Source organism: Pyrus communis, chromosome 1, assembly GCF_963583255.1.
Source record: "Pyrus communis chromosome 1, drPyrComm1.1, whole genome shotgun sequence".
NCBI lineage: Eukaryota > Viridiplantae > Streptophyta > Magnoliopsida > Rosales > Rosaceae > Pyrus > Pyrus communis.
Window position 1 is genome coordinate 35,623,989 of NC_084803.1, and position 13,189 is coordinate 35,637,177.

Sequence of the window (13,189 nt, forward strand, 5' to 3'; positions counted from 1 at the left end):
GTGAACATTCCGGGTCGGGGTGTGTCATATATAATTTATCCTTTAATATTTTCAATCCCACAAATTATGAGTTTTATTTAAAATCCCATTAATATAAAAAACTACAAATTTCAATTTTTAACTTAAATGAATATAATAACCTAATAGAAATACATTATACATTAATGTCAAGAATTATAATCTAGTGGTATTCCTCTTCACTTGTAAGTGAGCGGTCTTAGGTTCGATTCTCGTCGAAGTGAGAGGTCTTAGGTTCTTGTCGAAGGAGAATTTGAATCGCATTATTGCTAGCCCATTGTGAAGTTAAGCCATCATTTCCTTAATGTAGATAATATCGTTTGTTTAAAAAAAAAAAAAAAAAAAAAACAAGATTTCAGTAAAAAACCATTATTAATTAAGGATCGCATCCAAAGTCTTCATTTTTAGTTTCACTTGAATAAAAAGAGAACAACTAAAAATTTACCTTCATGGAAATGAAGTTTCTCTATCTAGCCATGGGCTGTCTTCCATTGAACCAGAAACAAGAAAATATGCCGTAGAGAAAGATACACAATAAAGCGAGTTAACATCAAGAATTTTTTTTGGGAATTGTTATTAGCACTCCAAAAATCTGATTTAACACTTTAAACTTTTTATAATTAGAAAGAAAAATACACTTGTGAGGAGTGTAAAATGAAATTTTTGAAGTACTAATAACAGTTCTTTTTTAATTTTTTTTATAAAAATTAAAATTAATTAAAAATGATGTGTCATGTCCTAATTCGTTGAATTATTATAATAGTAAAAATTTAACAAAATGCGAGTAAATACATGAATGCTAAATGCAGACTCGAGATCCCCTGCCCAGATAGATTACAATGCCACTTTGCATTGTTAATTAAGTACTACACTTTTGTTTTTCAAGATTTGGCATGTGAAGATGCACGCATAACCGCACATTTGGGGAGCAAATAACATAATCTAATTATCAAAGTACAGGTATGTATATTTGTATGTCGCACATTACAAGGAAAGAGAAAGAACCAATAAAAATATCTATGAAAGGCGTTTGCTATTATTCGATCCCAATAATCTTGTTCCCCATTTGGCCAATTTGAGGGCCATTGACTGACCCTTTATAATAATTATTGTACTTTGTCTTCCCTTAACATTGTAAATTTGTAATTAACATTGTTCAGTCGTTGTAGATCTTTTAACCTTGTTCAGTAATATTTTTCTATTTTCCGATTAACCTATTTATTTTTGTGCATTTCATATTGCTAGCAGTAAAATTTAGTACTTTATTCCCTTTCGTAGCTAGGGTTAGTACGTACGTACACAAACTATATGTCTACTCCCTTGAATTTTACCAATTGACTTATCCAAAGGACTCTATATATATATATTTTTTTTTTTTTCTTTAAATAAGGACTAGTTGTGAGGTTTACTGCACATCGAATTTCAACTATCTGAATTATTTAACTTCTAATCTTCATTCATAGATTATTTTTGTAAAAAAATCAATTCAATTCGAGACCACTTACCCATTTAATTGTCACTTTAAACTTTCAATGTTTCTTAGAACATAGTGTTCCTCAATTTTTTTGAACTCAATTAGATGCCTCAAATATGTTCAATTTCGCTAATATTTTGTAAGGATGATCTATGAAGTGCAACTTAAAAAAATAGATAAATCGAATAGTTAGTTCGATTTGGAGTGAACTCCACAAATAATTTTTTTTTTCATTTAAAAAAAATGTAGATCTTTTTTTGGGTTAAAGGGCCTGAAATCGTATAATAGTGGAAACAAAATTAATAAAGCTGGTCTAGCCAAGGTTCTAAAAGACATTAGAACTAGTTGGGCGGTGGACTGGGGTCTAACGTCTAAGCGGCTAGGCAGATTTAAGTAAATGTATATATTGTATAAATAAGTGTTTATTTATACTTAAAAAGCACATAATTGTATTGGGATACATAAGTTGCAAAATAAAACGACATATAGATCATAAAGTATTAGACCATATTAAAAACATGGGGAACAACAAATATAGTGAGTGTTCATCTAAGTATTCAACAAGTCTCTTACATTTTATTGACAAAATAAAATGCAAAATGAAAGTTATTGATTTTCAGTTTAAGTGAGAGTCGCAATCTAGATGGGTGCCTAAGTGGATTTAGTGGGTTAGGTGGGTGCTTAGGCGGTTTAGGCGGAAACATAAAGTGGGTTTTGGCATACTTTCTTATATTTCAAATGCCTAGAGAATAAGTGGGCTATGGCCAGCTGCCTAGCGCCTAAGCGGGATTTTTATAAAAGTGGGTCTAGCGCTTGTCCTTAATATTTTTGGTACGCTTTGCTTGGTTGACCAATTTGTCAGGAAGTGATTATATGCAAGTGTGAAGAACGTAGGAACTAGGAACAATTACAAATGTTTCCTTAAAATTGATAAATATCCCTTTGTAGGATAAATTTAGGGCTTCTGTTATTTATCTATTTTTTTAGAGATTGAGCACGTATCAAGATATAATTTGTTAATGTAAAAATGAGGAACGAGCTCATCTCCTCAGGGGAACACAAGTATATATTATTCATAATTAATAGGTCTTAGAGCATCTTTTTCTCCCCATGAGAATGCTCTCTATTTTTAAGTCAAATTTAAGTTACATAATGACTAGAAAGTTCTTATAGGAGCTCTCTATAAAATTTCAATTCCAATCATACTCTCTATTTTAGGGAGTCATAATGTAAACCAACTGAAGCCAACGTATATTGTGTGGCCTTCAATCATACCTTTGCATAATCTTTTAAGATCAATACACCTTTGTATTTTGGCTAACTAGCTACATAGACACCCTAAATTTAAAGATTGCATCTGTGTTTGGATTTTTTCCCCTCTTTTTGTGCGACTTTGTAAGTGCTGTAAAGTAACACCATGATTCATATCCTAAGCAATTGCGAACTTGTATGTTTTCTTGCTTGGAACTGAGGTAAGCCATACATCCACATTATATATGCTTAGATATGAAGGATTAATTAAGTCCACAAAGCATTTTAATATATATAGGATCAAGGGACAAAGATTTTGACAAATATTTTTACACTCCTTTACAACCTTTAGATCTTGTAACATTCAACGGTTTTGATTAAGAGTTATGTAGAGGATTTTAAACATTAAATGAGGTATAAATTTATAATTAAGAAATTAATAAAAGTTAAAACTAAGAAAAGAATAAAAACTGAGGGAATAATCCTGCAGACATAAGGAAGAAGCGAAAATGGCCGTCTTGGATGAAAATGCAGAAGCACTACCATCCGAATTGCTTCGTTCAACCCCAACACCTTGAATTCCTTTCACTCACGCTGTCAAACTTAGTATCATTCCTTCAATTGATCGATATAAAATTCCGATATAAAAGCAGATCAAGTATCAATCTGCTTCAAGTATTCATTCCTTGCTTTTCATTAAATTGACAAAACTAAACCCTAAATCAACAACTCTCACTGTCTCCCTCAATTTTTTTTTTATTTTTATACAATTAAATCTGAGTGTGCATTTGAAATAGAACCAAAGAGGTTTTTGGGGTTTTTACCGAAAGATGAGAAAAGACTTGAAGGCATTTTGCGCAAATCAATAGAGGCCTTTGTGCGCAAGGTTTTCTTCCTCTTTTCAAATTTTAATTATTTTTCTAGTTTTTATTCTCTATCAGTTTTTTTTTCTAGTTTTTATTCTTTATCAATGTTAATTATAATCCACGTAAACATCCAAGTCATTGAATGATTCATTGAAGAACCTTAGATGTTATGTAATCTAACGGCTTAAAAGGAATGTCAAAATGTTTGTCAAAATGTTTGTCCATTGATCCTGGGTGTGTGTGTGCATGTGCGTGCGCGCGTGTGTGTATATATATATATATCCCTGAATATAGGTTCCAAATTTCAACAGAAATCACAAAAGTAAGCTAGTTATAGATCGTTTTGCAAATGGGGGTTTGAGCTTGGCTTCACTTTGGAATATACCAGGCGCATTTGCAAATGGGGGTTTGAGCTTGGCTTCACTTTTGAATATACCAGGCTCATTTGTATCAAATATTGTTTTCATTTAATTACTAATATAGATATGTTTGAAACTTTGAATACATGTTTTCTTTCGAGAAGTAGTTTGTGAATCTGCTGACAGTTTGAGCTCCAGAGCTCAAGTTTAATTATAGTTTGGAAAAACAATCATCTTAAGTTGTGGCAAAAGCACTGTGTGCATGAAATATACATGTATTAATTATAATTATATAAATAATTCTAGTTCTTTTATTCATAAAAGTGGGGAGAAAAAGTTCTCCTCCTGTGTGTGAGATGTCAATTTTACCTCTAATATCGTTTCCCACAGATATGTTTGAGGAATGCTTGGATATGCTTATTTGGGTATGGGACAGATATGGGGGAACTGAAACTTTCCGAGCATTTATGGATACGATTATGAGAATAGGGGTACTGTATCTATGAATTCGGGCCGTCCTATACGTTTACTAACTGTATATGTATATATATAGAAATATTTTTAGTCCTTTTCCACACAAAAATAAAAAGAAGAAAAATCATGTTTTTATCTAATGATAGCTAGTTTTTAATTTTGGATGTAAACTATGGTTAGATTCTTAATTTGATAGTATTTTATTTCTAATCATAGTTTTTTTTATGTTGCTTGACATGATGTGATTAAAACGTTTCTTTATTAAATATGAAAAAATAAGTTATTTTATTGATGAAATGGATACCCATTAGCACAGGCGTTTTATCCGAAGGGAACCCCATTTTTGGGTGAAAATTAGGATTAGTTGTACGGTCCACTTCACGTCGAATTTCAACGATTTGAACCGTGTATTTCAGTATTTTGTAAGTCTTGATTCATAGATCATCCTTGGAAAAAATCAATTTAATCCGAAATCATTTGCCTACTTAATTATCATGATGAAATTTCATTGTTTCTTATATAGAACAAAGTGTTCATCAGCATCATTGATTAATGCAATCTAAAAATTCAACTTTCATTCTCTTGCCAACATCATTGATGACACGCATAGCCGAATGTGAGTTAGTGCATGTTTATTGGGAGAAGAACATGGTGGTAGATGACATTGCCAATTGGAGCTATAATATGAATCTTGGGTATCATTATTTTTTAGAATCCTTCTGATTTGATTGGATCTCGATTATTTGATAATATGATGGGAGTCGCTAGGACTCGAATTATCTGTAATAACTCTTTGAGCTAGTTTTTGGGGTGATCCACCCCCTTATTTTACCAAAAAAAAAGTGTTCGTCTATTTCTTTGAACTCAATTAGATGTCTCAAATATTTTTGATTTGGCTAATGTTTAAGAATGATCTCTATAAGGTCCAACTTGAAAAATAAACAATTTAGATGATTGAAATTCGATGTGGGGTAGGGTGCACAACTAATGTCCATTTAAAAAAAAAATGGGAATCCCTTCTCTTATTTAATACTCGTCGGATATGAATATGGATATGGGTATGCATTTGTCCCTGAACCAAACCATTGCCCTTTTACCATGGAAATTGTATGCTTCCATATAATTAGTTTAGAACTTGAGAGACAAGTTAATTGAGATATTCAAATTGTGTTATTTTCTTGTCGGAGGTGCTTAATTTATTTTTTAAAATTACTTTTCATTAGAACTTGACAAATGCCCTTACATGAGTTTACTTTTTCTTACAACAACATTAAACCCTAGTACCTGCCAACCGAGAGTTGCCCTCTTGTTGCAGCTGAAAATGCCAAAACTACTGATTTTCATATACTCCACCTTCCATTAGACAAAAAAAGAAGGGAGTTGGAGAACAAAAACAGCTGTGCATGGTCCCATGGAAAACATCATTGTAATTCCCCATTCATTTAATTCAAGAATAATATGTCTTTCCGACGTGCTATTAGTTTAAGATATTACGGTAATGACATTTTGAGGTAAGCAAATTTCTCTTGATTCAGTCGCAAAACCTAAGATATCACGAGAAAAAGCACTGTAGGGTTTTTTTTTTTTTTTTTTTTGGAGAACCACTGTAGGGTTTGGATCCCTCAGCTCACATGGGTGATGTTAGATCAGAAATCATGTGGAGCCGATAGTTAGGGCCCACGAGACAAAAGATGTGGGGACACCTGTATTTACGGGGTGGTCCCACCTTGGCTTGGGTCTCTCCTCGAGTTCAGGTCAAATCAGTGAGCAGAAGGCAGAAGGGGCACCTTCCAAAAGTCTCCAACTAATTTCGAAATGAATCTCTCTTTCGATTTGTTAATTCACTTGTAATGTGTGAAGTGGGACCATTCCATATGCAAAGCTGACTCGGAAACAGATTCCTCCCTTCATATATAAGTTCTAATCATGGACTCTTATGTCATGCAAAAGAATCTTCTTAAATATCAATATTATGTTGATCATATCTTAAATATCAATATTATGTTGATCATATTTTACCCTAACTCCACCCAATTCTCTTTTCAAATAAATAAAAGATAAACTTGATATGAGTTTAATTTTGTAAAGTATTATTAAATTTAGTTTACTTTGTTAAGTTAAGTCCCACTCATTGATTATCTACATCAATTTATTTTTTGGTGAAAAAATAGGGCTATAAATAGGCCATTTATTATAGTTATAAGGGCTGCTCGTTTTTATACAGCTTGACCTAGATATCTCTCTTTCATTTTTATTTATGTTTTATTAAATCGTCATCAATATTATCCCTTATTTAGATTATTTTCTTTTAATTGATTTTATAATTAAATATAAGAATTAAATATTATTTCTCTTTCTTCGTGCTTCCAGTTTATATCTCAAAATTTTCTTATTCCTCCATTACAGATTAAGTATTGACCAATCTATGTTATAAGTAAATTATTTTATGGATGGTATATATACTGGTATAGATTTATAAATGTATGAATATGAAATTTCTTTGAACCATTTTATGGATGATAGGTAGATTAATTTCGTATATTCTACCGTCAACACAGATTAAATGCATTTTATCAACCTATGGTGTCGATATCATATATGATGAGATACAAATTTTCTTTTAACTATTTTCTAGAAATGGTTATATATTTACATTTAAGCATTCAACCTATGGTGTAGATATCATTTTAGCAAGTGGCCATTTACCATAGTGATGGAAAGATGTTGTGCCCTTGCATGACGGCATGAGTTTGAACTCCATCGGTGGCTAATCTAACATTTAACTTACTAACGTTATCTCATTTCACTTAAAAAAAAAAAAAAAAAAAAAAAAAAAAAAGCATTCAAATAAAATTTTGAATAAAGATGTATAAGTCAAGAAATTTAATTAAAGTAGAAAAATATGAAACTGGAATAAATCTAATAACAACTCAAATTTTGGGACCTACATAAAAATACCCCAAACTCAACCATAATATCATATATTACCCTACATCTATATGTTAGTGGTGAAAAAGTCATTTTTGCATGAAAATTCAAACCATTAATTGGATTATTGCTGTTAGTAAGATCATATACAGCAATTAACAGATTTGAACAATTCATATCCAACGATTCAACTGTGGATAATAGAACAGACGTCGTGATTTAGTTTAGTTAAGTTATACCATAGAACTGTGTATAATAGAACTCGTTGCATCTCTCTGTGAATTGCATTCTGTAGTGAAAGCCAGTGTATCCGTTGAAAATATTCCCCAAGGATAATTACGATAGCCATTTAATCTGATTTTAGCATGTTAACGAATTCATAGAGAGATGCAAGAGCTCTGTTATACACCGCCTGCTAGAGCGGCGTGGCCGAGGAGGGCAATTTTGGAATTGAAGTTGGGGTTGCGGGCTGCTGTTGTTTAGGTGTTTCGGCGAGCAAGAAGAAATGGGTTCTGCAGTTAAGGTTAGGGTTTAGGAAATAGAAGGAAGAGAGGAGGAAATTGAAGGGGAAACTGCAGCGAGAAATGGTGAACCTTGCATTGTTGTTTGCAGAAACCCCAAGAACTCGGCGGCGAGGCGATTGGAGTGCTTGTGGGACGGCGAAGTTGGGTTTGTTCGAAGTCTGGTTGGCCATGGAGAGGAGCTTGGAGGCGGGAGATTGGGGCGATTTTGATGGAGTCGTCGTCCGAAGGAAGGCTAGAGCTTTGCGGAGTGGTTGTATATAAATTCTGATTTTATTTTATTCTTTATTGTCTTTTAAATTAAATGCAGAATGATTTTTTATCCTCCACATAGCATTATTTTGTGGGCTTTATGTTAATAGATTTGAACATAGGGACTAAATTGACATGTAGGTCAATTTTAGGAATAAAATTAATCGATTTTCAAATTGAGTAACTAAAATGACGAGTTAAGTCCATTTAAAGGATTATTTGTGATAAAAACTATTTCTTTTTTTATTCAGCGAATTAATTGAAAATTTGAGGGAGCAGAACAATGTGCTTTATCCTCTGTATCTAAGTTTGAATTCTATTTCTTGTAGTTTAGTTAAATTTAATGTAATTATCACTCTTTTACAAATAAAAGTTAAAAAACTGAAAAAGAACTAGAAAAGCGAGGGGGTACTTAACAAAAGTAACAATATAAAGAGAATCTATTGGAATCCAATACCATTCTACTCGTGATCAAGAAAGAAAATTACCATCCAACTCAGCCTTCAACCGGCCCATATATGCATCGATTCTCTCACTAATTGGCTTTGGCACCACTCACATATATTCACATATAACATAATATATACGCCACGAAAGTGAAAACCCAGTAAATAAAAATGGAGATATATAATATAAGGAAGATTAAATTAACCCTGTAAATTTTCAGTTTTCTTCCGGTACCACCTAGATGAAAACAAGAGGGAGCAAACCATGAAGATGAAGCACACACTTGAAGTTAATTTTCTTGAGTAATCCACATATATTAATCGACTCCAGAGCTTCAAAATCTTTCCCTATTTTTCATGCAACGTACCTAATCAAACCCAACCCCTCCCCATACTTATATATTCATATGAGCAAAGCTCGCAAAGATGGTTCTGTGTTCGAGTCGACAACCCTACAAGGCAGACACGGTTTCACCTTTGGCGGAGACTTGGTGTCCGGCGGTGGAAGAACACTTGTCTTTCCTCTCATCAAGGTTTATCTGTTGCTGCCGACACTCTAGACTGCAGAAAGCTGTGTCACCTCTGGAAAATCAAATTATAGGCAAAAAGAATTAGTGAATTAATTGAAAATAGATTCGTGTCATGCATAAAAAAAATATATGTATATAGTGACATATAATTAATAGGGTTTCCTAATTTTGGCATATTTACTGCATATCCCGGAAAATCAAGAAAAATAAACAATCTGGGAAGTATTAGTACTAAAAATGGTAAAAAATAAAAAAAAATAAAAAAAAGAAGTAAGAAATGTTCATGAAAAATAATTAATTTGACAGAAAAGTGAAAACAAATTCATGTCAACCATGCACGAACCTTGTCTGGCATACAGTTGACATAACCCTAAATTTGTCCAAAAAAATATTTTAGAGGATTTTCATAATTAATTAAAGCATTATCTAAAATATTTTCTTTCTAAGAGCAAAGAGGAAAAATTGTTAGGTACAAAAAAAGTTTCTCATAAAACCAGTCACATGACTATCATGCTAGAAATTGAACAAGAAATATTACTAGACCAATCACGCTAAATTTAAAGAAATAATACCGCAAACAAAATATGTAGAAATATCAGTTGAACAATAATTAGTAAAATTCTATTGAAGAAGAAGAATACCTGTACATGTAAATATCGCGGCCGGGAATAAGGCGGCGTTTGCAGAGACCACAAGCTTTCAAGAAGTGGGCAGTTTCTCCAAAATCAGCAGAATTTCTTTTCTGGTTTCTTGGCGATGCTGATGATGGTGAGGGCAACTTCATCATCAGCCGTTGATCCAACCCATCAAGCCCACCACCACTACCACCTCCACCACTACCACCACCGCCCCATAAGGCAAGAGGCTGATAAGGGTTGTTGGGATCGGACGGTTGAGAGTGAGGTGCCTCAGTACTGATGGTGTTCGGATCAAAGGTGATTTCTGACATGCTTGTGGTCCTCTTCATCGGAGGCCTTGGTCTCTTCCCCAACGACATTTTTCTCTTCTCTGCTGAGATTTCTAGCAACGCAAAAAGACTACAACTACAATTCTCTCTAAAATCTAGAGAGAGAGAGAGAGAGAGAGAGAGAGAAGCAAGACGGAGAGACAGAGAGGAGGGAGGGGAAGTGAAGGTGGGGAAGATAAAGAAGAGCCAGAAACTGAGGAGTGAATCTGGACCGTTGTTATTGCAATGCTTAAGAGAGATAGAGGGTTGTGGAGTCTAGTGACCTGTGGCCAGTGACTTGTGAGAGGGAGTTGTTGTTTGCATAAATGGAAAATCCACGCCAGCACTTTAATTATTTTATTTAGAAAATTAATGAAAATGGTTTGAAAACTTTGAGTTTTAATGATAAAGATAAAATAAAAGGTAAAATGAATAGTATCAGGATTGACTTTTTAGTGTAAAAATGTGATTTTTCGTTAGAGTGAACAGTACCGTGACTTTTCATTAAAACTCTCTGTTTTATTTTATATTTTTTTGGTAAATTTGTATTTCATTTGTTTATTTTTAATGCAAATTGATCTTCGGAATTGCTTTTTTTTTTTTTTTTTATTTATTCATTTTTTATTTTTATTTTTAGAACTTTTATTTTACCTTCTACTTGAAGTCACTTACGAAGAGTTTTAGAGACTGTTTAAAATTGCAGCAATAGTACAATACATTTAGGCAATTTGGTGTTTGGATATTAACTAGTGCAACATATTTTGGCTAAAGAACTTTCTTTAACAAGAGATGCAAAATATCTTAGAATGTGTATTTTATTTTATTGTAAGCAGGCGGAAGTCCTTTAACTGAAAATTAAGAGAAAGTAAACCACTCACCTTGATCATAATATATAAATAAAAATATAAATGTAAGCTTCGCCCATTAAAAATATTCACTTTTGAAAGGTAGGCTTCGCCTATTAAAAATAGAGAGAAATTTAATTACGTCTCTCGTTGACGTAAAACTCATTCTTACATCTCCCTACCTGAGATATAAATGATATGTCAATGTAATTTTCGATATTCTAATGTATTGGAGGATCATGATAATCTTCGAGAAGAATGGTAAATAGTAAAATAGATTGATGGTATATGCACATCATTAGTACTTGCATGTGTAACACACTATAGTATAATTTAGTTAAGTTTTTTTCCTTCACAATTTAAATAATCATATACATGCTAAAATCAGTGTGTTACACATGCAAGTACTAATGATGAGGCATTTATATGCAGATATATGCATTTATCTATCTGTCGATGAGGGATTTTCTACCTAATTTAAAATTTTATAATTAAAGAGTCACTTAGTATTGCGGTCTAGTGATATTATTCTTCACTTGTAAGTGAGAGATCTTAAGTTCGATTCTCGCCAAAAGCAGATTCATAGCAAATTATTATGGCTAGCCCATCGTCAAACTTAGCTATTCCCCCATCCCTTAGTGTAGATAATGTCTTAGGTATTCAAAAAAATTATAATTAAAGAAAGAAAAAATTATGAAGTCATATTTAACATCAAGTTTAGTGTAAGGTTAATTATATTCAATGAATACAAAGACATATATGACTTTTAAATTTCAACTCATGCTGAGAGATCAAGAATCATATTTATTCCCGAATTCCAATTCAGAACTAAGGTTTGAAAAGTAGGGGAGAAAATAAGAGACAGAATTTGGGGAGGGTGGGGTGGATGGAAGATATAGAAGATATTGGAGGGAGAGGAAAGAGTAAGAAAGGGGTGAGGGATGAAGAGAGAAAATGGGGACGTTGTTTTGCATCTTCATTCGTTTTTCATTTTAAGTTTTTTAATTTTTTTTCCTTTTTTTAATTACAAAAAATATATAAGAGGATTAATTTTTAATAGGATTCTTAAAGTCTTTTAGCGTAAGGTTAAATTTAGTATTAAAATTTTCATTAAAAATGGGTGGAGAAATAAAATTACAAGATGGGCATATATTAGCACTCAATGAGAAAGGAAAATAAGGATGAAACCTAATTTATCCTTTTTATAACTTGATGATCTGTTGATTTTGCTCCAAGTGCAAATACATACAGTATACCTCTATTACAAAAATATAAAAAGTAAAAACTTACCACATCACCTCTATTATGATGTCATTTTCCGAGCTTGCACGCTCAGTTAAACTATTTACGCGGGTTGAGGGCGGTGGTGGCTGCCTTTGCTCCTGGCCTGCCGACATGCTCTGTAAAAACAATATAAATATTCAAGTAGCTCCATATAAAATACAGTTAATGCTTCCCTTTTTTTAATACAGGTACCTGCTCATATCGTGGTATTCAAGTAAATACACGCACCACTCTTGAAGGAGGCTCCAATAAAATGCAACTCTGGTTAAATTTAAGGAAATTTGGGGTAAGAAAAGCCAAAGTTGTGCCGATTCTTAACTAGAGATGGGTTAAAATGCATGGTCCCGATCACCACTTTGATTTCAACGAAGGGCGGAAGGCTGTTTAGATGATCAACTTCTTTATTTTCACCATCAACGTATATTTACGTATAGTACTACTGTACTGATTTATATATTAGCACCTTATTTTTATTCTTTAATAGAAGAAATTATCTTTGAAAGTGCCCAGAGTAGGTTGTCGTTCCAAACAATATGTTTTCTTCCTAAGAAATTATATTTGCACCATAGCATGTGATTCTCTTCTTTCTTTCTGTTCCGAAATTTTTCTTAACATATTTGATGTTTATCTGATCAATGGATAACTAACACAAAATAACATGTAATAAGTTATATTTGATGTTTATATGTGCAAATTAAGCAGCTAGTTGGAAATTATACCACTCTAGCTGTTGAATCGTTCGCGGTAAAGGAAGGATTACCGTTTGAGTATTAGGATACGGTGTTTCATAATATTTCATTGTTGAAACGTATCTCACATTGGACACCTCATCGAATAATATATATCCTCATGTATTGAATAGTTTTACTATCAATTGTATTGTTGTATTTTGTATAAAACTCCACACCTATTGAATTGTATAAGTGATTAAGTTGGGGAGAATACTGATGTTAACCACTAGAAAATCTACGAAGATTGATATGGTGTCAAAATGA

The 13,189-nt window shown here is 32.6% G+C and overlaps 1 protein-coding gene across 1 annotated transcript; it reads right to left on the reverse strand.

Moving 5' to 3' along the window:
- Positions 1-8,769: 8,769 nt before the first annotated feature.
- On the reverse strand, positions 8,770-10,218 carry LOC137708847 (FCS-Like Zinc finger 5-like). The gene is made up of 2 exons (XM_068448006.1): positions 9,761-10,218; positions 8,770-9,171 (listed from the first exon to the last, which is right to left on the reverse strand). Exons 1-2 carry the CDS (start codon positions 10,114-10,116, stop codon positions 9,042-9,044), a joined length of 486 nt encoding a protein of 161 aa, XP_068304107.1. The 5' UTR covers positions 10,117-10,218; the 3' UTR covers positions 8,770-9,041.
- Between the last annotated feature and the right edge of the window lie 2,971 nt (positions 10,219-13,189).